We start from the raw sequence: 23435 nt of genomic DNA, 5'->3' as shown, positions 1-23435 counted from the left end.
CCTCGCTTTCATTGGTTCGTGTGCACGAGTGGCAGCCCGGCCGGCCAATCGGAGCCGGCGCAAGAGCTTTGGGCGCAGCCCCGGGGCCCGGGCGGGAGGTCGCTCGGGTCGGGTGTCGCCTGAGAACCGGATGAGGCGGCGACCGTGAGGCCGAGCCGGGAGCGGGCGTTGCGCCGAGGCCCGGGCGTGCGGGGAGCAACGGCCGCGGACTCCGCGGGGCCGCGTCGTTGAGGGCCGGGGGCGGGCGGGGAGCGCGGGGCGCTCGGGCCGGGGGCCGCCGGCGCCATGGGCAACCGGGGGATGGAGGAGCTGATCCCGCTGGTCAACAAGCTGCAGGACGCCTTCAGCTCCATCGGCCAGAGCTGCCACCTGGACCTGCCGCAGATCGCCGTGGTGGGCGGCCAGAGCGCCGGCAAGAGCTCGGTGCTCGAGAACTTCGTGGGCCGGTGAGCGAGCGCGGCGGCGGCGGGCGGCGGCCTGGGCGCGGAGGGCGGACCGGGAATGGCGCGCCGTGCGCCGCCGGCGTAACTGCGGCGCTTGCGTGCCCGCGGCGGGACGGGGACAGGGAGGCGGGCCTGCGGGCGCCCCGGGCGGAGGACTCCCTGCGGGGGCCGGGGGCCGTGTCGCGGGCTGGGGGCGTGGGCCCCGAGGCGCGGTGGACCCCCGCCGGCTCCCCGGTCCCCAGCTTGAGTGGGTGAAATCTACTATCTGGTTGCCGCTGGGTCCGGGGTAGGTCTGCCGCCTTTGCGTCTCTCTCTATCCGCAACCTGCCAGCTAGATACCTATCGGGCCGACCCCTGCCGTCTGGCTGGCTGTTCATTTATCTGGAGCAGCCCTCGCCGTCTGGTTGGCCCTCACTGCGTCCTGGATAGGCCTCCCTGCCACCACCATTTGGCTGTCCATCTGGCCAGTCCCGCAGGGCAGCCCCCTGCTGTCTGGCTAGCTGTCCAGGGTGACCTGTGCAGTCTGCCTGCCCATCCGTGCCCCTCACAGACTTTAACGCTTAACCATCCATCTGTAGGGTCACCCCAGCTGGCCTCTGCCGTCTGACTGCCTGGCTGGACCCTAAGGGGCCCTGTTCTCTGGCTCACTTGGCCTCACTTTTCAGCTTGGCCCCTGGCAAACGCTGTCTCCTCTCTTCCAAGTGGATCCTTTTGTGTGTCTGTCCTGGTGTCTGTCCTTTTTCTGGTCTGCCCGTCGGTGCCCTGGCAGCCCCCGACTGTCTGGCCCAAGCTCTGGCAGGGGGTGGTGGGAGCATGCAGAGGAGAAGGGAGCTGAAGGATGAATGTTGAACTCCTTCCTTCTCAGTTGGAAGTAGGACCCCAGTGGAACTTTCTCCAGGATTCTTGCCTGGCCCCTGTCAGGGTGCTCCAGGTCCCCAGAACACAGGGGCCAGCCTCCAGGCTAAAGCTTGCAAATTGGGAGGCCCTCCTTGGAGCCTAGGAAGGAACTTCTTGCCTGCTCAGGCCTCAGTGGCAAGAGCTGGGATACAGCCTTCCCTGGGCAGCCCTGAGAAGCCTCAGTTTGCGCATCTGTCCAGTGGGCAAATTCCACTCTCTGGGCTGTTTTCCAGGATTCAGGAAGCTAATGAATGAGAACAGGCACTGAGGCCACCGAGGGTGGTTAGTTCGCCCCTCTCCCTTCCCCCATCTCTTGCCCTTCTGCCTCCCAGATGGGCGGCCACTTCTCCATTCTGGGAAGGACTCCATTTGTGACCGTGGCTGCCACATGATACCATCATAGTCATCAGTCTCATCGTTATTATTACTGTTGTTGTCAGTGTTATGGGGTCACGTTCATCCAGCAGGCCCAGTGCTGAGTTCTTTCTTGGTTTGGTATCTTGATTCCCACCATCAGCGAGTGGGGTGGAGCTTCTGTCATCCCCGCCTTAGAGATGAGCGGGGAGGCTCAGAAAGGACTCGCCGTTTGCCCAAGGCCACCGGGCTGGCGCTCAGTGGAGCCCAGCTGGGCACGCAGCCCGCCTCTGCCTCCCAGAGGCCTGGGGTTTTGCTCCCAGCGGCACGAATCTCCTCCTCTGCTGCTTTACCTCTGGCGAGCTGCCTTCTGTCCACTGTGGCGGAAAGGTGTGGACTTGGGGTCAGCTGGGGCTGGGCCGATCCTCGGGCCGGGCTGTGGGCCCCTGCGTACGTGGCCATCTTCCTGCCTGCCCAGGCTTCCAGAGGGCGTCCGCAAAGCTGTCCATTTCATTTGCCTTTGACCTTGCACAGGTTATTTGGTCTCTCTGAGCCTCAGTTTCCCCTCCTAAAAATGGGGTGACGATCCCTCAACAAGACTCTTGCAAGGATGCAGTGACATGGTGTGTGAAAGGTCTTCCTTAGCGCACAGTAGGTCTACATGGATGGGGCCGGTGTTCACCAGGCTGCTTCCTCTCATGTCGACAACAAAAGCTAATTAGAATTAAGTGCTCTCAGGTGACACACTGGACTTGGTTTAAGCCTTATGAGGCTGGCGCTGCTGTGATTTCTGTTTTACAGAGCAGGAAACTGAGGCTCAGAGAGCTGAGCACGCTGTCTCGGGGCTGTTCAGTGAGGAATTGGCGGCTCTGGGGTTGGGGGCCCGGGGTTTCCCTTCCCTCCCCACCTCTCCTCGGTCCCTCTGCCCCTGGCCTTTCTCTTTCTCTCACTCTGGCATCTGGCGACTGCCGGCCACTGCTGAGCTGCCTCCTGTGGCAGCCTCCTTCCAGAAGCCTGCAAAGCGACATCGGTCGTTCAGAACATTAATTCAGGGCCAGAAAACCAGAGTTGTGAAAAGGGCTCTCTTCGGGGATGGGGTGCACAGAGCTAACTTCTTCTTAGTTCTGGAATGTGGATGAGGCCTCTCAGCCTCAAAGCCCTGCCACAGGGGACGGCAGGCGGGCCTCATGTGGAATCCCCCTCCTTACTTCTTTTTATGACTTTGGCCACGCCGTGCATCGTGGACCTGTGCTGTGGACCTCCTGCTGGTTTCGGGGAGCAGACGAGAGTGCGTGTCAAGGGCCTGTGCCTGGGGACCAGCACGGGCTGCTCCAGTTCATTGCCCCCTCCTTGTGGATTTTCTAAGAATGTTGTCCGAGTGGGAATGGCCCTCTTCACTCAGCCCTGTACCACGGGTTGCAGATCGGTGGCCCCGGGAGCCCAGGCCTGCTTGCTGGGTCTTTGGTTTTACCTGCATGGTGTTTAAAAAAAAAATTAGCTGCCAACATTGAAAAATTAGATTTTGCATCAAAATCTGGATTTTTGCGGTGTTAGCAGAGACCCAAAGATCTTTAGAGTTTAGTGGTGTCGCACAGGCTCTGGGCCCAAGGACCGGCTCCATGTTTGGCTTTGTGACTTTTGCCAAGTGGACTCAGGTTCCTTTTCTGTAGAATGGGGTGATAACTAGACCCTCCTGGGGCGTGGACCCTGTACCCATGGCTGCTGTTGTTAAAATTATTGTATTCTGGCCTCCTTGGGCTGGCGTCTTGCTTGGCACCAACTGCCTGGATCTCAGAAGGAGCAGCTGCTGGCTGCCCCATCAGACTAGGGTAGGCCACTTGAGCTGCCACAGTCCCCACCACTCCCTAATGCTCACCCAGGCCCATTTCACATTTGCCTGGAGCCTCCTAGCCCTGGAAACCTTTGAGTTTAAGACCCCTGGGTCATGCCCCCTATACCAGCAGATAAACCTGTCGCCCTAAGGAGAGAGGAGGATGTGGCTCCCTGGGGAGCCTTGTCGTTTAGCCTCAGGAGCTGGCATGAGGGAGGGGCTTGGGAAATTTTTCCCTGGGAGAAGAACAGGAGGAGGCTGAAGTTGAGGCCTCCAGCTCGGAGTGCCCCAGGCCCAGGCTTGATCCTGTGAGCCTTTCCTCTCTGAGCCTCAGTTTCCCCAGCTAGGAAGTGGGGCTGTTAACAGTATCTACTCATAGGCCCCATTCCTGTGAGTTACATTCAGGTGACCAGGTTGGGTGTCGCACCTCTTAGGGCAGATCAAGTCACCCGGTGCCTGTTATTGAGGATGGATGGGGATTAAATGAGATCATTTAGGGCACTTGGAAGAGTAGCACAGAAAAAGTGCTTAAAATGCTGTGTTTTTCATTCGTTCATTGAAAAGTGTTTTCTGAGCCCGTTCAGTCTGCCTGGCCCTGTCCTAGGGCTGCAGACACATTCCTGAGCAAGATACCAAAACCCCTGCCCTGGGGAGCTGGCCTTCCAGCAGGGGGCAGATAAGGAAGAAGGAAGAAGTGGGTGTCTATCATGGGGAAAAAGAGCAGGATTATGGAGAGGGTGTAGTGGGGCACAGTTTTAAATGGGAGGGGTCAGGGAAGGCCTCCTGGGAAGGTGACTTAAGGTGAGGGAGGAACCACCAGTGGAGATCTGCCAGAAGAGCATCCCAGGCTGTGGGAACAGCCAGTGCAAAGGCCCTGAGGTAGGAGTGTGCGTGGTGGCCAGTATAGCGGGAGAGTTGGGGGAGATGAGGTTAGGGAGGTATTGGGGTAGAGCGGGGTGCAGGCCATGAAGAGCCTTGGGGGCCAGCGAGGGCTCTGAGCAGAGGGAAAGCTGCCAGGGGTTGCTGTTACCATCCTGGACCTGGTCCTGGGCAAGCTGAGGGCTCTCACCTTTGATTTTCAGCTTTACCTCGATTTTCTCCGTGAGCAGATCCCACGAGTGCATGGAGGGGCCTGGTGCCATTTTTCGTTTAACAAGAAGTGGCTGCCCACGGGCCTCTGCCGTGTCTAGCTGTATTTCCATTTGGTGATGGTCATGTGTCCTTCCAGGCAGATGTGGTTGTGCCAGGGGGCCACCGCCTGACACTCAGCGGGCACCCGATGACCCTTGGCTCGTGTCCCTGCCACGCTGAGGGGCACATGCTCTGCCCTTTTGTCTGGTCTGTCCCTTCACGGATCTTAGGTGTTTAAATCCACTTGGAAATGACAGCTGCTGTTTTTATTGTCCTTTTCGGGCAAAACTAAAGTGCCTTTGCCCGTGTGGTCTGAGTACTTCTCTGGGCCTCAGTTTCCTCATCTGGAAAATGGGATCATGATGGTTCCTCCCTCCTGGGAGCAAGCTGAGGATCCATGGGCTAACCCCCATGAAACAATAGACGTGCATTTTGTGATAGCCCTGGGTCGGGACTTTTTCCTTGAAGAAAAGGAATCTATGATTGCTTTGTTAATGTAAGTAACACTTCCTTTTAGCACAAACACTCACTGGGCGCCTGTCAGCGCAGGATTGTCCTTGCTCCAGCTTCGGGGACACAGCCGGAACCAGCTGGCGACCCAGGTCCTGAAAACCCAGCGGGGGCCTGTTCCTGGTTGGTTTCTAAGTGGGGATGGTGGCCATGAACAAATATTTGGCCGCGGGAGTTATTTAGGCCCACGTTGAGTGCGGCGGTGGGAAATTGGGAGCCAAAATGCCCAACAGCGGCGAATTGGTGAGGCAGACGTGTCCAGACAGCCGGCTGTGAAGGAGCTGCTCCGAGTGATCTAGAAGAGGGTTTAATGAGCCAGACAGCCGTGGAAGACTGTTAGGGCCCAAACCCGACGGACGTGTGATCCCATCGCACTCAGAACAGTATTTTCATAGTAAAAAGCCCGGCAAGATGTGCGCCCCCCGAACCCCACAGGTGGCTCGTCTCGCCACGTGATTTTGGTTTGTTTTTGCTGGTTTGGGGGTTATGTTTACTACCAGGAAGATGTTTCTCCAGAGCTCAGCTCTGGGCTGCTCAAGTGCTTTTTTCAGAGTTATTGGTCCGGGGATAATGGCCCTGGCAAGGTACGCAGATTGAAATCCCCTGGTAATAAGCACGGGCATTCCTGGGTGAGGGCAGAGGACGGCCTCGTGGATGGTTCTAGATTTAGAGTTTTCAAAGGCAGCGCGGGCGGAAGGGACCGGTTGCCACCTGGAGCCCTGTGTCTTCTCTGGGTGTTTGCATTTGGCTCAGAGCCACAGCTGCCAAGCTTTTGCCCAATTTGAATGAAAATGCCGAAATTACAGGCCTGTCAACTGCAGGAAAAGATGGGAACAGCAGCTAACCCTTAATTTACAGGGGTTGCCAACCGCATGCTACAATTAAGCCCTTATTGTGTTAAAGCTTTGGAAAAATCAAGCCAATAATGAGATATTTATAGGGCATTAGGTATAATCCGAATAAAAGAAGAAAGTTGCCCTGTCTGTGAAGCAGGCTGGCACCGGAGAGAAAAGACGCCTGTGTCCGGGGCTCCTGTTAGTGTTGGCGGCCAGGTCCCCGCTGGGGGTGGGGTTTCTCCCTTGGAGCCACCCTCAGCGTGAGTAGGGAGCTGGGTGGCCCTTTCGGTTTCACCTGATGTTTGTGACGCAGTAAGAGCTGGTGTTTGTGGAAAATGGCCCTGTGCTGCACCCGGGGGACTTACATCTAAAAGCTGACCGTGCGCTCCCAGCAGCCCTCGGGGGCAGGTACTGCTCTTAGCATCCCTGCTTTATATGGGGAAACTGAGGCCAGAGAGGGGCGTCTGGCTTAAGTCTCCTCCAGAGCCAGCCGTCCGGGGACAGTGGGCATGGGAAGGTGTGGCCGTGGCTTCGAGAGTGGGGTGAATAGTGGATGCTGTGGCACTGGGGCTCCGGTCACAGATGGAGCGACTTCTGGCTTTCGGGGTCATTTGAGGTTGTCAGCTGTGTGTCTGGCCGGCATGCCTTAAGTGGCATCTACTCTGTGCTGGGTGCTGGGGACCAGCAGGGGCCGGGATGGACAGAGATCAGGGGAGCAGTTAGATGAGCGAGGACATTCTGAAGATGGAGAAGTGCAGTGAAAATGGGGGGGCAGTGAGAGAGTGGCGGGGCGCTGCTTCAGATGGGGCGGTCGGGGCGGGCGCCCACGATGGAACCAGCCCCTCAGAGACTCCAGGGAAGAGCGTCCCAGACAGAGGGAAGGGCAGAAATAGAGGGCCCCACACACCCAGCGTGCGGGGTGCCCGCTGCGGACATGGAAGGGGCACTGAGACAGAGGCAGGAGCTGGTGGGCACGTGAGGGTCAGGAAACTGCCTGTCAGATGCCACTTTTCCTAAATTTTAATTACACAAGTTGGACACTGAAGACAGGATTCTTTTTTTTTTTTTTTGGCTACCCAAAGCCCCAGTGCATGCATGTATATGTTAGCTGTAGGTTGTTCTAGTTCTTTTGTGTGAGCCATCACCACAGCATGGCTACTGACAGACGAGTGGTGTGGTTCTGTGACCGGGAACCGAACCTGGGTCGCTGATGCAATGAGCGCCGAACGTTAACCACTAGGCCATCAGGGCTGGCTTGACAGGGTTCTTGTACAAAGGAAACCGTGACCCGTGAGGAAGAACACACCGCCCACCCCGTCCCTTCCTCCCCCTCCACGTGGGGGCTGTGTCCTGCCAGAACCCTCTGCTGTGCGTATGTACATACGTCCGTGCTGCGTATGTACATACGTCCGTGCTGGGACCTCTAGAAAGTGTGCAGCACTGTTAGAGGTTGGTTCTTTTGCAATGTGTCTTCTTTCCAGAACTTTCCACCCAGTTTATTTCGTTCTTTTCCAACCATTGGACATACCCGAGAGGTCTTCCCATGTTGGCATGTTTGTAACTGCTGCTTGGAGCTTCCAGACTGTCCCCGAGGGGTGAGGGATGGAGGCAGGGGGCCAGCGAGGGTCGCTGTGGCCGTCCCGATGAGAGACGACGGCACCCTCCATGTGCCGTGATCCTTGCTGGGGCCCCGGCACAGGTGCCTCACCCACTTTGAGGCCAGGGCTTGATCCCTGTTTATCGATGAGGAAACTGAGGCACAGAGGCTTGACCAAGGATGCTGGGTTTCAAGTGGCCAGACTTGACCCCAGAGCCTCGGCCTTCACGGGAGGCCTCCCCAGGGCCTGCTGCCTGTACCCGGAGAGCACCCTCACCCTGGCTTCGTTGGATTGTCCAGCCTTCCTTTTCCCCTTGGCCTAGCTTCACAGGGTCTTGTTTTCACCCCTCCTGCACTGTGTTTGTACCCCAGAGTGGCCTCAGAAGTTTCTGGAACAGGCGAGATGTCAAGGAATAATCCAAACCCTTATGGGGTCCTTGCAGTCCCCATCGGGGCGCCTCAGCCACTCAACTTGCCTCCATCCATCGGGGATGGCTCTGGTCTTCCTCCCGTGCTGAATGGACTTTCCATGTCTTTGCTGCACTCGCTGTGTGCCAGGCACTGAGTCCTGTCTGTCTGCCATCACGGGTTGGCCCCATTTTACAGATGAGGCAGCTGAGGGGCGGGGGCGAGGCAGGCAGGTGGGGCCCTCTGAGTCCCTGTACTTACCCACTTGTTCATTCAACAGGTGTTTGTTCCTGGTGGAGAATGGCGCCGTCATAGCAAGTGGCAGAGGCTGGGTTCAAATGGGGGTGTCGCCATGAGCGTTCCAGTGAGAAGTGGGTGGAGGCATGAGGAAGATGGAGGCCTTGACAGGAGCCTTGGGGTGGGAATGGAGGTCAGGGAATGCTTCTTGGAGAAGGTGGCAGGTCTTCCTGCTGAGGTGAAAAGCATGGGCAGGAGCTGGCTAGAAGCAGACAGGTGACTTCTGAACTCATACCTTTGTGCTCTTCCCACCTGGCTGTGGGCCCCAGCTCATGGCTCATGCCCTGTTATTCATAGGGCGCTTTCTTTTCTTTTTCACGGCTGCGTAATGTTCCACGGTATAGAGGCACCTTTGTTTTTTTACCAGCCTCTTGGTGATACGTGTTGAGTCTGTTTCCAGTCATCTAGTCCCAGGATTTGCACATGGACATGGGACACCTGTGTAGAATGTGGGAGAGGAGGACGTGGGGAGGTCAATGGCCAGCACTGGGCATGTGGCCCTCACCTCCCCAGGCGTGGTGACCAGGATGCTGCCAAGCAACCATTTCACTGAGGTTGAATGAGCGGGTTTGGAACTGGTCAGAGAGTCCTCCCCGATGCCCCCACATCAGCATGTCCTCGCCATGCTTCACCCTCCTCACCTCTTCCATGGCCTGTACCAGTGCAGTCGCCTCTGCCCCGGTCTCCTGGCTCATGCCCTCACCCCCACGGCATCCACAGGGCGCCTGTAAACACCCAAGTCAGGGCACGTCCCTCCTCTGCCCGCCACCCTCCATGGCTCCCACCTCCCTTGGGGTAAAAGCCCAAGTCCTCCCGTGGCCCCCATCCCCTCCCCGCCCCCACTGCCCCTCCCCTCACTCATCCCTGCCGCCTCTTGGCCATGCGTGACACCCCCCAGGCTCTCTCCCACCCGGGGCCTGTTCTTCCTTGCTCTGCATCTCCTCTCTGTCCAGAGGTGTGGCCACCTGCCCCTCTCTTCTTGAGTCCCCGTTCACCTCACGTCTCTGAGCGCCCGTCCCTGCCTCGCCCTGGCTCCCACAGGGCGCCACACTCCCAGACCGCCTGCCTCGATGTGTGTGCCTCAGCATTCTTATTAGCGCCTGAGGTTATTTTGCGTTGTTTGTTTGCTCTCTGTCTCCCTCCTCCCCTAGAACGTCAGGTCCTCAAGGGCAGAGATGGGTCTGCGTGTTCCTTGCGGTCCTGGCATGCAGTAGGAGCACGCGTGTACATTGAATGAATGTCGCTGGAAACCAGAATTGGGTTGATTTCACTGCACAGATGTTCATTGAGAAGGGGGGCCGGAAGACTGCCCCGGATCACCTTGGGGGGCTCACAGTCTGCCCGGGGCATGCGGGACCACCACCAGACGAGGGGCAGGGTGTGCTCCGGGGGGACAGAAGCAAGTGCATCTTCTTTACGGGGAGGGCTGTGGTTTGCCCCGTTGACATGGAGTAATAACAGTGTTGGACTAAGACCCCCAGGCTGGCCTGGCCTGGGTGTCTCCCTGGGCCGGCTCCCCTGGCTGTAAGATGGGGTCCTCCCCAGGCTGTGGCGACTGAGGCCCCGCACAGCTACCAGTGGGGTGCCCCCCCCGACTCTTGCTCGCTGCCTGGGTGCCAGGCGGCCCAGGCGCAGGAGCACGCACAGCCGGGGGCTGAGACCCGAGGCAGCCCCCCTTCCCCTCCCATGGAGGCCAAGTGCCTGCTGGGACCAAATCCAAGGAATGGAAGCCGCTGGGGGTCGTTGCCTCTCAGCCCTGGCAGCCCGTTAGGATCTGCCACGGGGACATGTCATAAAAGACCAGTGCCCAGTGCCAGACCCTCCCCAGACCAGCTTAAAACTCCCCGGGGGATGCCAGTCCTGGCTACAGCGCAGAGAACCACCGCTGTTTCTAACGGGAGACCTGCTTTGGCTGAACTTGAACTGACTTGGACCACAGACCCCTGGGCTTGGACAAGTGGCCAGCAGAGCTGTCCAGGGCCCCGGTGACACCCCCACGCCCTGACTTAGGAGGAGGCGTCCTGGAGACTCTGCCCCGTGACGCTTTTGCTCAGTGATAAGAGCCTTTTGGGGCTGGCGGATGAGTGGGGCAGGCAGGAACTGTCCCAGCTGGGGTTACGCCCGGCGGCCGGGTGATACGCCCTGGCACGGCCAGGCCAGCCCCGGAGGATGCCCCCCTGGCAGGTCGGGGACACAGCCTCGTCTGTCGCAGGCTGCGGGACTGTCTTCTGTGCTGATGGGCAGGGTCGGTCTGGAGGGTCACAGCCTCCTCGCCCAGGAGGCGCCCAGCTGGCCCTGTAGCAGGAGAGCCAGTGGCTGAGGACAGTGCCTTCAGAGTTTGCTGCTGGGTGGAGCCAAGGGGTGCCGGGGATCTCTAAATCGAGATCGGGGCCTGTGACTGGAGGCCCTGAGCCAGCGACTCAGCGGAGGGAGCCTTCCTGTGGTTTGCGTTGGCATGGCTTCTTGTCTTGCAACACCGCGTTCCCCTCGTCTGGCGGAAGCCCTTCCGACGGAAGCCCGGCTCCTGCGGCGTCTGCCCCAGTGGCTCCGTCTGGCACAGGTCGGCGGGGAGGTCCCACCCGGAATACGCCGGTGAAAAGGACGTGCCAGCTTGATTTTTCCATTCTTTTTTGAAGTACTTGACTGTTTACTCATTGTAAGAGAAATTCACAGCTGTGGGACGTGCACAGAGCGAGACTGAGGTTCTTGTTGCCCTTTGCGTGAGAGCCACCTGCATCAGCGTGTGGCTCTTGTCACCTCCTGTCTCCATCTTTCTATGTGAATGTCTGGTCCCCCCTCAGTGCCACCATAAGTCTGTCTTTGACAGTCTGGAGTCACAATGTGACCGCCTCATGCCAAGTCTCTGCTGGTTAGTGTCTCGAGGGGTTTCTGCCTTTGTTTTGTTTTTAATAAATTTTTTCTTTGGGAGTAATTTTCTATTTATAGAAAATAAGTAAGCTTTGAATTTACAGAAAAGTTGCAAGGATAGTATAGACAGCTCCCATGCCTGTTCACCCGTCTTTCCCTAATGTCAGCCCCTTAGCGTGCGTGGCCCGTTTCTCACAACTAAGAAACGCACCTTGGAATGTCGTTCTCATTAACGGAAGCCAGACTTTATTCAGATTTCCTGAGTTTTTCTGCCCCAGGGCCCTGTCCGGGATCCCACATTGCATGTAGTCGTCACCTCCTTAGTCTCTGCCCATCGGTGACAGCGCCACAGTTGTTCCTTGCTTTTATGACCTTGGTGTTTTACAGAATGTCCCTGAGTTTGGGTTCATCTCATGTTTGGTTATTTTCTCATGATTAGACTGGGGCTCTGGGGTTTGGGGAGAGACCACAGAGAGGAGGTGTCCTCTTCGAAGCCTTTCAGGGGTCCTCGATATCAACAAGGCTTATCACGGGTGCGTTGACCTTGATCTCTTGGCTAAGGCGGCATCTGCCAGCTTTCCCCATGCCAAAGTTACTTTTTCTCCTTTTCATACAATATCTTTTGGAAGCATCGAGGGTTCCTTTTGTTTTTTTCCAATTATTTTATTGAGGTCATAATGGTTTATAACACTGTGTAAATTTCAGATGTACATTATTACATATCAGTTTGTGTATAGACTGCATCGTGCTCACCACCAATAGTCTAGGTTTTATCTGTCACCATACATATGCTCCCCTTTACCCCTTATGCCCACCCCCCACCCCCTTCCCCTCTGGCAACCACTAATCTGTTCTCTTTATTCATGTGTTTGTTTATCTTCCACATATGGGTGAAATCATGTGGTGTTTGTCTTTCTCTGTCTGGCTTATTTTGCTTAACAACATACCCTCAAGGACCATCCATGTTGTTGCGAATGGGACAATTTTGTCTTTTTTATGGCTGAGTAGTATTCCATTGTGTATATATACCACCTCTTCTTGATCCATTCATCTGTTGATGAGCACTTGGGTTGCTTCCACGTCTTGGCTATTGTGAATAATGCTGCAGTGAACATAGGGGTGCATAAGTCCCTTTGACTTGTTGATTTCAAGTTCTTTGGATAAATACCCAGTAGTGGCATAGCTGGGTTGTATGGTATTTCTATTTTTAATTTTTTGAGGAATCTCCATACTGTTTTCCATAGTGGCTGCACCAGTTTGCATTCCCACCAGCAGTGGATTAGGGTTCCCATTTCTCCACAGCCTCTCCAACATTGGTTGTCTCTTGTCTTGGTGATTATAGCCATTCTGACAGGTGTGAGCTGATACCTCATTGTAGTTTTGATTTGCATTTCTCCAGGGGTCCTCTTAATATAATTGTTTGACTAGGTAGTACATTCAGCGTGGCCCCAAGTTCAAAACCATCGGAAAAGATGCTCCGTCTGCCCCTGCAGCCGGCACTCCCAAAGCGCCACCGTCCCTGGTCCCCTGTGTGTCCTCCCAGGTTCTCAATGCAAATAAGGGAAATACAAATGTGCGTTTTTATCCTCCCGTCCCCTGTACACAGCTTTCTGCCCAGTTCTGAGCAGCCACATTGTTACTTAACAGTATTTCTTGGAAATCTTCGCATATTTGCACAGAGACCTTGTTCATTCTTTTTTTTCTCCCTCGAGGTATAATTTACATACAGTAAACACCACCCATTTTTAGCATACAGTTCTACGAGTTTGGACGAATGCAGAGTTGTGTAACCACCACCACAATCAGCACGTAGAACACTGCCGTCACGCCCGGAATCCCCCATGCCCTTTTGTAGTCGCCCCTGCCCCCGCACCTGGCACCTGCTGATCGGTTCTCCACCTATGGTCTTGCCTTTTCCAGAATGTCATAGAAATGACCTCAGGCAACCTTTGAGTCTGGCTCGTTTGACTGTGCGTAACGCATTGACGAGCCGTCCAGGCTCGTCCAGGCCAGACTATCAATGTGGGCATTGATAGTTCGATCCTTTTTGTAGATGGGGAGTGTTTCTGGACCACTATCTGTTGAACCATCACCCACTGAAGGACATGGGGTTGTTTCCAGTTTTTGGTGATTATAATAATGCTGATATAAACTTTTAGGTTCGGGTTTCTGTTTAGCTCATAAATATGATATGTTTTGAGTTCATTTTTTTTTTTTTTTTGTGGGGAGATCAGCCCTGTGCTAACATCCATGCAAATCCTCGTCTTTTTTGCTGAGGAAGACTGGCCCTGAGCTAACATCCGTGCCCATCTTCCTCCACTTTATATGGGACGCCGCCACAGCATGGCCTGACAAGCGGTGCGACGGTGCGCGCCCGGGATCCGAACCGGCGAACGCCGGGCCGCCGCAGCGGAGCACAGCACAGCGAACGCATTTAACCGCTTGCGCCACCGGGCTGGCCCCCGTTTTGAGTTCATTTTTGTATGACTATACGATTGAGGTTTATAATTTTTTTTGCATATGAGTGTCCAGTTGTTCAAGTACTATTTCTTGAAAAGACCCCTCTTTCTCCATCTAGTTGTCTGTGTCAGAAATCAGCTGGCTGTGTTTGTGTGGGTCCATTCTGTGCGTCTGTCCTTCGGCCAAAACCACATTTCTCTATTACTGTGGCTTCTTAGTAAGTCTTGAAATCAGGCCGGGTGAGTCTTCTTTGTTCTTTTTCAAAATTGTTTTGTCTAGTTGAGTTCCTTTGCCTTATATATAAATTTTAGAGCCAGCTTGTTGATTTCTACAAAAAAGATCGGTGTGTGTCAGTATGTGGAGAGCTTTGCTGTTAGTTTTTATACCTGTTATTCCATCCAACATCCCTGCTCACCTGGATCTGTGCGGTCGCCACCTCCTAGGTCACACACCTTCTGCCTTACTCCCCCCCACCCTCCCAGGATGTTCTCTCTACAGTGGCCAGAGCCTGTTAAGAACCTGCCCCTCCTCTGCTCAGAATCCGCCATGGCTCCCAGCTCCCTCACTGTAAAAGCTAAAGTCCCCACTGCCACCCAGAAAGCCCTGCGTGATCTCCTTACTCCTCTCCCCACCCCATCACTTGTCTCTCTCATCTCCCTTGACTCCTCCCTTACTTGCTCTGTTCCAGCCACACTAGGCTCCTCACTGTTCCTCAAACATGTCAGGCACAGTCCCACCTCAGGGCCTTTGCACATGCTGTTTCCTCTGCCTGGAAAGCTGTTCCCCTCAGATAGCCCTGTGGCTCATTCATCACCTCCATCAGGCTTCTGCTCAAATATCTCCTCCTCAGGAGGCCCTCCCTGGCCACTCTGCTAACATGTCCCCACCCTGTTACTCCATCCTCTTGTCCTGATTAATTATTTTTTGGAAGCATTTGTCACTCCGTGTCATTGTCCTGCTTGTTTATTTGGTTTATTGTCCATCTCCACCCAGTAGAAGGTGAGTTCCTGATGGTGGGGCCTTGCTCCTGGCTGTGCCCTGGCCCCTTGCACGGTGCCTGGCCTGTATTAGATGCTTGAGAAATCCATCTCCCTCTCCATGTAAACTCCCCTGTCTGCGTCTCAGTCACTAAGCAGGACTCACCCAGCAGAGGCAGCCAGCCTGCTCGGTGCTGAGCTCCGGCCTGGACTGCCGCACAGCTGGGACCCAGCGGCCCTGCTTGCCACCTGGAGTTGTGCCGGGCGGCGGGGGTGGGGCACACACTTGTCAGACGCCCCACAGAGAACTGGAGGCCCCAGCTGAGATCAGGGTCACAGAGGGACAAGGCTCGGGAGGGCCTGATGAGGGCTGGCCCTCTCAGAGGCTAGCCTTCCTGGGAGGGTTCGTGTGGGTCCGTGGTGGTTTTTATCTTAAAGATGGGTGATGGACCTGTTCCCAGTTGGTACGTGGGTTGCACCTCTGCTTTCTAGAACAATTTTTTATGATAACATCTTTACTGAAATATAATTCACACACCATAAAATTCATCCTTTTAAAGTGTACTATTCAGTGGTTTTTAGTACATTCACAGAGGTGTGCAACCATCACCACTATCTAATTTCACAACATTTTCATGTCCCCCAAAGAAACTCTGTGCACAGTAAGCAGTCACTCCCCACCCCCAGCTCCTGGCAACCACTAATCTTCTTTCTCTCTGTGAATTTGCCTATTCATATGCATGGAATCACACTCTCTGTGGCTTTTTGCATCTGGTTTCTTTCACTTTGCATAATGTGTTCAAGGTTCGTCTTTATCATAGCATTTATCAGAACTTCGTTCCTTTTTATGGCTGACTAATATTCCATTGTATGGATGGATATACCACGTTTTGTTTATCCAGGCATCCGTTGATGGACACTTGCGTTGCTTCCACTTTTTGGCTGTTATGAATAGCACTGCTATGAGCATTTGTGTACAAGTTTTTGTGTGGACATACGTATTCATTTCCCTTGGGTATATACCTAAGAATGCAGTTACTGAGGCATATGGTAATTCTTATGTTTAACTGTTCAAGAAACTGCCAGACTGTTTTCCACAATGGCTGCACCATTTTATCTTCTTACTAGCAGTGGCTGAGGGTTCCAGTTGCTCCACATCCTTGTCAACACTTGTTATTATCTGTCTTCTGGAATTTAGCCTCCTAATGAGAATGAGGTGGTATTTTGCTCATTGTGGGTTTTTTGTTTTTCATTCCCCTAATGACTAATGATGAGCTTTTCATGTGTTTATTGGCCATTCATATCTCTTTGAAGAAATGTCTATTCAAATCCTTTGTCTAATTTTTAATTGAATTATTTGTCTTTTTTTTTGTTGATTTGTAAAAGTTCTTTACATCTAGTATCAAGATCAGTCCTTTCTGAGATAAATGATTTGCAGATATTTTCTCCCATTATGTGGGTTGTCTTTTCACTTTCTTGATGGTGTCCTTTGAAGCAGAAATGTTTTGAATTTTGATGACGTCCCATCTATCTATTTTTTCTTTTGTCATTTATGTTTTTGGTGTCATATCCAAGAAACCATTGCCCACTCCATGAAGATCATGAAGATTTACTCTTCAGTTTTCTTTTAAATGTTTTATAGTTTTAGCTCTTACATTTAGGTCTGTGATCCATTTTGCGTTAACTTTTATATGTGGTGTGAGGTAGGGATCCAACTTCATTCTTTCGCATGTAGCTGTACAGTTGCCCAGCACCATTCGTTGAAAAGACTATTCTTTCCTCACAGAATGGTCTTGGCACCTGGGTTGAAAATTGGTGGGCCATGAATGCAAGAGTTTGTTTCTGGACTCTTAAATCTGTTTCATTGATCTTTATGTTTACCCTGATGCCAGTACCACACAATCTTTGTTACTGTAGCTTTGTAATAAGTTTTGAAATTGGGAAGTGTAAGTCCTTCAACTTTGTTCTTCTTTTTTGAGCTTGTTTTGGCTATTCTGGGTCCCTTGCATTTCCATATAAATTTTAGGATCAGCTTATCAATTATTGTAAAAAGTCCTGTTGGGATTTTGATGGGGGTTGTATTCAATCTGTAGATCAATTTGGGGATTATTGCCATCTTAGTATTAGGTCTTCCAGTCTATGAACACAAGATGTCTTTTCATTTATTTGGGTCTTTAATTTCTTTCAACCATGTTTTTTAGTTTCCAGTATAAAAGTTTTGTACTTGTTTTGTTAAATTTATTCCTAAGTATTTTATTCCTTTTTATGCTATTGTAAATGGAATTGTTTCCTCAATTTCATTTTCAGGTTGTTCACTGCTGGTGTGTAATAATATATCTGATTTTTGTTTATTGGTCTTGCATCCTGCACCCTTGCTGAAATCGTTTAATATCTCTAATTTTTTTGTTTTTGAGATTCTGTAGCATTTTCTATAGACATGATCGTGTCATCTGTGAATAGTTTTCCTTCTTCATTTGGATGCTTTTATTTCTTTTTCTCTCTAATTGCTCTGGCTAGAACCTCCAGTACAATATTGAATAGAAGTGAGAGTGGACATCCTTGTCTGTTTCTGATCTTAGAGGAAAAGCTTTCCGTGTTTCGCCTTTGAGTATGATGTTAACTGAGGGTTTTGTGTAGATGCCCTTTATCAGGGTGAGAAAGTTCCGTTCTGTTCCTAATTAGTTGAGTGTTTTTATCATGAAAAGGTGTTGGATTTTGTCAAATGCTTTTTCTGTGTCTATTGAGATAATCATGTAGTTTTGTCATTTACCCTGTTAATGTGGTGTATTGTATTGATTGAGTTTTGCAATTTTGGACCACCATTGCATTCCTGGGGTAAATCCCACTTGGCAATGGTGCATAATCTTTTTCTATGTTGCTGGATTTGGTTTACTAGTATTTTGTTGAGGATATTTTTGTGTATGTATTCACAAGAGCTATCCGTGTGTTGTTTTGTTGTGATATTTTTGTCTGGCTTTGATATCAAGGTAATGCCAGCCTCATAGAATGAGTTGGGAAGTGTTCCTTCCTCTTGTATTTTTGGGAAGAGTTTGTGAAGGATCAGTATTAGTTCTTTAAACATTTGTTAGAATTCACCAGTGAAGCTGTTTGCGCCTGGACTTTTCTCTGTGGGAAGGTTTTTGAGCGGGAATTCAATCTCTTGTTACATAGTCTATTTATATTTAGATTTCTATTTCGTTCTTTTTTTTTTTGTTTGTGAGGAAGATTAGCCCTGAGCTAACATCTGTTGCCAATCCTCCTCTTTTTGCTGGGGAAGACTGGCCCTGGGCTAACATCCGTGCCCATCTTCCTCCACTTTATATGAGACACCGCCACAGCATGGCTTGACAGGCACTGCGTGGGTCCATGCCCGGGATCCGAACCTGTGAACTCTGGGCTGCTGCAGTGGAGTACGTGCACTTAACCACTATGCAACCAGGCTGGCCCCTAGATTTCTATATCTTTTTCAGTCAGTTGCGTAGTTTGTGTCTGTCTGGGAATTTGTCCATTTCATCTAGGTTATTTATTTGTTGGCATAGTTTTTCCTTATAATCCTTTTTATTTCTGTAAGGTTGGTGGTAATGTCCCCTCGTTTTATTCTTGATTTTAGTAATTTGAGGCTTCTCTGTTTTTTTCTTAAGGTAGCTATAGGTTTATCAATTTTGTAGATCTTTTCAAGGAACCAACTTTGGTCTTATTGATTTTTCTCTGTTTTTCTATATTCTATTTCATTTCATTTCCTCTCTAATCTTTATTATTTCATCCTTTCTGTTTGCTTTGGGTTTGGGGTTTGGTTTCCTCTTCTTTTACCACATTCCTAAACGGAAGATTAAATTTTGATCTGAAATCTCTCTTTTTTGAAAAATACTAAAAATTTGTTTCTAATTAAAATTTTTTTCCAAAAAGCTGTGCTGAGATATAATGATATACAAAACATTGCAATCTCTCTTCTTTTTTAATATAAGTGCTTCCATTTATAAATGTCCCTCTGTCTACTGCGTTAGCTGTATCCTATGAGTTTTGGTATGTTGTATTTTCATCATTCATCTCAAAGTGTTTTCTAATTTCCTTGTGATTTCTTCTTTGACTCATTGGTTATTTAGGAGTGTGCTGTTTAATTTCCACATACTTGTGAATTTCCCCAAATTTTGTTCTGTTGTTGATTTCTAACTTCATTCTGCTGTGGTCAGAAGACATACTTCGTATGATTTCAGCCCTTTTACAGTTATTGAGTCTTATTTTATGGCCCAACCTCAAACATGGCCTCTCCTGGAGAATGTTCCTCATGCCCCTGATAAGAACGTGTGTTCCGCTGTTGGCGGGTGGAGTGCTCTGTCCGTGTCTGTTAGATCTTGTTGGTTTATGGTGGTGGTCACGTTTTCTTTTTCCTTGTTGACCTTTCATCCAGTGTTCTCTGCATTACTGAAGCCAGGGTGTTGATGTCACCAACTGTTACTGTTGACTTGCCTATCTTTTCCTTGCCCCCGCTTCCTTTACAGCTGTGTAGTATTCCTTGTCCCACTAAGTCCAGTCACTGGCCTATATGAGCTGTTAGTTTGTTTCTAGTTTTCCCCTCCTGACAGAGCCCTGGGGGTCAGCAGGCTGGTGTGTCTGCTAGGCCCGGGGCTGATCCCTGGAAGGGGGTTGCTGGGTTGGAGAGGAAGCGGATTTAGAATCATCTTGCCAGGTCTCCCAGGAAAGGCTGTGCCAAGGAGGAGGGTCCCCCTTTCCCCCCGTCACCTGTGTGAATCAGTCTCGTGAAATGGGGCCCTACATGTGCCGAGCTTCACGTGATTCCTCCTCTAGTCCTGCTGACAACCTGACAGGTGGGCACTGTTGTTATCCCCCCATTTTAGTGATGGAGAAACTGAGAAAATGACGATGCTCATCCAGGTCTCACAGTGAGGCCGTGGCTGAGCCATCCAGCTGCAGGCTCTGTGCCCTCCACCACCATACCCTGCTTTCCAGATTGTCCCCACACAGAGCCGTGACTGGCCTGCCTGTCTTGAGTTCAGGGCTCCCTCTGTCTTTGTTCCCAGGCGTGCGGTGTGGTGACCAGGTGGGGACAGGATCGAGGCGGATCCTGGCAGGTGGGGACAGGATCGAGGCGGATCAGGTCGGTGCCTCATTGGTTAGGGGGTGCCACTAGCTGTGTGGCGTTGGTCCGGGTGACCTAACCTTTCTTGCCTCAGTTTCTCCATCTGAGAAATGGGGTTGGTGAGAGCCCCTGTGAGGGTGAAATAGGGGCTTATGTGCACGGAGCTCAGTGCATTGCCTGCATGTCATGTGCCAGCCGCTTTTGCTGTTCATTCCTCAGCAGGCATTCATTGAGCACCTACTGTGTGCCAGACACCATGCTCGGTGCTGGGGACCAGGCAGTAAACAAAGCAGATAGACTTGTCCTGGTGGGCCTGACAGTCCAGAGGGGTCCAGGAGGCAGGAGGGAAGCCTAGAGGCCTGAGTGAGAGCAAGGGTCGTGCGGGGAGAGGGGACGGAGCCTGGCCTGGGAAGGCGGTCAGGGAGGCGGGGGGGCTCTCCCAGGAGGTGCCATCGAGCCAGTGTCCGAAGGAAGAGTGGAGGGCGCTGTGGGGGCATCTGATGGCAGAGCAGTCCAGTCCAGAGGCATCAGCCTGCCGGCCTTGAGGCAGGAGCCGAGGGAGCGAGCAGGGGACGGCAGGGAGGTGACAGGATGCTGGTGTGGGACCCCGTGGGCTGTGGGGAGGAGACTGGCGTTGTCCCGAGCGTGCTGGAGGCCGCGGGTGGGTGAAGTGTGGCGTGCTCTGACTCACAGTTTGACAGGCTCTCCCTGCTGCTGGGCTGCGAGCACACGGGGTGGGGACAGGGAAGGGCAAAGCGAGAGAGTGTGGCTGTGACCCGGGGTGTTGGGACAGAGGGGAGGCGGGATGTTAAAGGCAGTGCCAGGCGGCGCCAGCAGGATTTGCTGAAAGGGAGATGGGCTGTAGGGGTCGTGTGACACAGCACCCAGCCGCCTGGACGGTTGCTCACGGTCTGGCACCCATCACGCCGGGCGAGGGTCAGGGAAGGAGGGGGGGGATCGTGTTTGTCCCCAGACGCCACTCCCCCCTTTCCTGCTCAAGGAAGGAGCCTGCAGGGATGGTTCTAGAATGCTGGGAGTGGGATGGGGTGCTGCCTGGCTTCTTCCTGCCTATTCACAAACATCCTGCCTCCAGGTCCAGTGGGGCCCTCGGGGTGGTGACATACGCAGAGCTGGGAATGCACGTGTGGCCAGCCGCCGTCCAGGGGCTGCAGAGCCATGGTGAGCGCTCGCTCCCTCCCTCCTCAGCACCTGTGAGGTCTCCTCCCGTCCCCACCACACCCTGCTTTACAGATGAGGACGCGGGGCCCAGGCTGTGAGCCATCGTGCTGCCAAGGTCTCCCAGCTGGCCCGTGGCAGGGCCGGCCCTGTGACTCAGGCCACCTGCTGCAGGGAAGAGCAGAGAGGAGGTCGCAGAGGGGACCCCCAGGATGGCGGAGTTGGGAGTTCAGGTCCCAAAATACCAGCGGTGTCCCCATCCCCCTGGAACATGCTGCTCGACTGACCGGCCACCTGGGGCTTCTCAAAACAACTGAAAAGTGACCCTGTTATAAAGTCGTGAAAAAGTTATAAATGACCGACATTCAAATCGCATCGGAGACCATAAAGCAGAAAAGTTTCCATTCTCGCCCTGTAGACAGCCTCTGTCAAGGGCTCGGGCATAATCTGCTCTGCACATCGCGCTCTGCTGTCAGCCCTGCGGCCTGGATTGCCTCCTGGGCCGGCTCCGGGGTGGATGCAGCCAATTCCCTGCTGATGGACAGCTGGGTGGCTAATGGGTTTCACTCTGGACAGCGCTGCCGCAGGGAGTGGCTGTCATTGCAGACCCACTCAGGCGAATGAGAACAGGATGATGTGGGGCAGGGGGGTCAGTGGGTTGACAGTCAGGCCTTTCGGAGGAGGTGACGTTTAAGTGGAGTCCTGAGTGACCAGAGGAAGCCAGGATTGTGGAAAGGCTCGGAGGAGATGATCATTCCAGGCAGGGGATCAGCATGTGCAAAGGCCCTAGGGCAGGAACAGGTCTGGCCTCCTTGCTGTACCTTGACCACCAGTGTGCCTGGAGGGAGTGAGCAAGGTGGAGGTGAGGGCTGAGGATAGAGAGGTGATGGGGCAATCGCTCAGGGCCTCGGAGGCCATGGGGACATTTGGAGCAGAGGAGGGACATGATCTGACTCATATTGTACCAAGTTTTCCTTTGATTGTATGGGGCAGATCGTCTCTTTTGGGCACCGTGGAAAGAACTTTGCAAACCCTTCCAACTCCCCTCTGAGGCAGTGACATTACCCCACTTAACAGATGAGGAAACCAAGACACAAAGAGGTGACCTGACCTGTACAGATTGTCCAGAAAGGAAATGGCAGCCTCTGGATTCCAGCTGGGGTCCGAGAGGCCAGGGCCAGGGCGGCTAGTCGCCATCGGCCACTTCCTGCCTCTGCTCTTGGCCTGGCCACCAGATGAGACCACGGAGCAGGTGACACTGTGGCTCAGTGCTAAGGGTGGGGCTGGCTTCCGAACCTGCAGGATTCCTGAGCAGGGAGGAGCCCGCAGGGAATTTGTGGAGGGGGTGGCGCCCGCCCAGGAGTGGGATTGTGAAAGCGAAGCGGCGCCAGTCCTGCCCCACCACCATCTGAGCCTCAGTCTCCTCTTCTCTGCAGGGCCAGGTTTGGTCCTTCATCCCGCAGGCGTCAGTCACCTGCCTCATACCTGCATCTGTGTTGGGCACTGGGAAGAGCCCCGAGGACGTGCCAGGCAGAGGACCCCGGCCCCAAGAGGCTGCCCCTCTAGTGGGTGGGAGGGTGGGAAGGGACAGACCACAGCCGTGTGAACAGATCAGTAAACTGGAAGATGCCAGTTATGAGTCAAATTGAGAACTGAGCAGGATGGTGTGTGACAGAGGGGGAGCTGCTTCACATTTGGGCGGGGGTAGGGAGGAGACAGTTTGGGAGTTGCCAGCTGGTCATGTGAATGCTGCAGGGAGAGGGTCCCAGGCCAAGGGAGCAGCCAGTGCAAAGGCCCTGAGGCAGGACCTTGCGTGCCTAGTGAATAGGAGGAGGGAGGGGAGGGAGGGGACTGGGGAGATCATGCAGGCCTTGTGGCCACTCTGGGGAGAACAGTGTGTGAGGTGAGGGTGGGCAGCCTGAGGGGACTCCCTGCCCTGGTCCAAGGAGGCGCCAATGGGCTGGGCCGATGGCCTTGGTTGTGGAGAGAAGTGGGCCGATTCGGGCTCTGTTTAGAGGTTGAGCCAGCAGGACCTGCTGCTGGGTGGGTGGAGGTGAGAGGTGGGAGGAGCCCCGGGTCTGTGGTATGAGTCAGGGTGTAACCTCTCTGCTGGCCCTCGAGGTGACCACAAGGATGCAGTAGCACCTGCCCGGGTCACTAAGTGTGGGCTGGGCTCCAGGTGACTGATGGTTACTGTGGGATGGTGTTGAGAGGGGACACAGATGAGGCAGGAACAAGGCCAGGACCAGTGGGGTGCGTGGGTGGGATGTCGAGGCTCCAGAGACTAAATGATGAGCTCTACTTCTGTTCTAGCAAAACCACAAAGGAGGACCCCCAGGTGGGTGGGGGTGACAGGGGGCCCTGCCTCATTAGTGTCCTACCCGTGTTCTCATCCCAGCTCTGCTCCTTCCTTGCTGAGTGGCCTATGCCAGTCCTGAATCTCTGAGCCTTAGTCTACCCATCTGTGAAATGGTGGTATTGGCCCTAGCATCATTCCTTTGGTGTTGCTAGAGGGTTTGCCGAGATGTTGCCCAGATGGGATTAGAGCCAGG

The 23435-nt window shown here is 53.3% G+C and overlaps 1 protein-coding gene across 7 annotated transcripts in view; it reads left to right on the top strand.

The window, feature by feature from the left end:
- Nucleotides 1-247: 247 nt before the first annotated feature.
- Nucleotides 248-23435, top strand: part of DNM2 (dynamin 2) — an 85977-nt gene continuing 62789 nt past the window's right edge. For all 7 annotated transcript variants that reach the window (XM_087425465.1, XM_087425464.1, XM_087425461.1 and 4 more), the window contains exon 1: nt 248-446. In XM_087425465.1, coding sequence (XP_087281591.1) covers nt 286-446 — 161 coding nt within the window. In that variant the 5' untranslated portion in view covers nt 248-285. The remainder of the gene's footprint in view (nt 447-23435) is intronic.

This window comes from Ceratotherium simum, chromosome 39, assembly GCF_057802395.1.
Source record: "Ceratotherium simum simum isolate JZ-2026a chromosome 39, ASM5780239v1, whole genome shotgun sequence".
Lineage (NCBI taxonomy): Eukaryota > Metazoa > Chordata > Mammalia > Perissodactyla > Rhinocerotidae > Ceratotherium > Ceratotherium simum.
The sequence above is the reverse complement of the archived record's forward strand: the minus strand, read 5'-3'. Positions and strand labels throughout refer to the sequence as shown.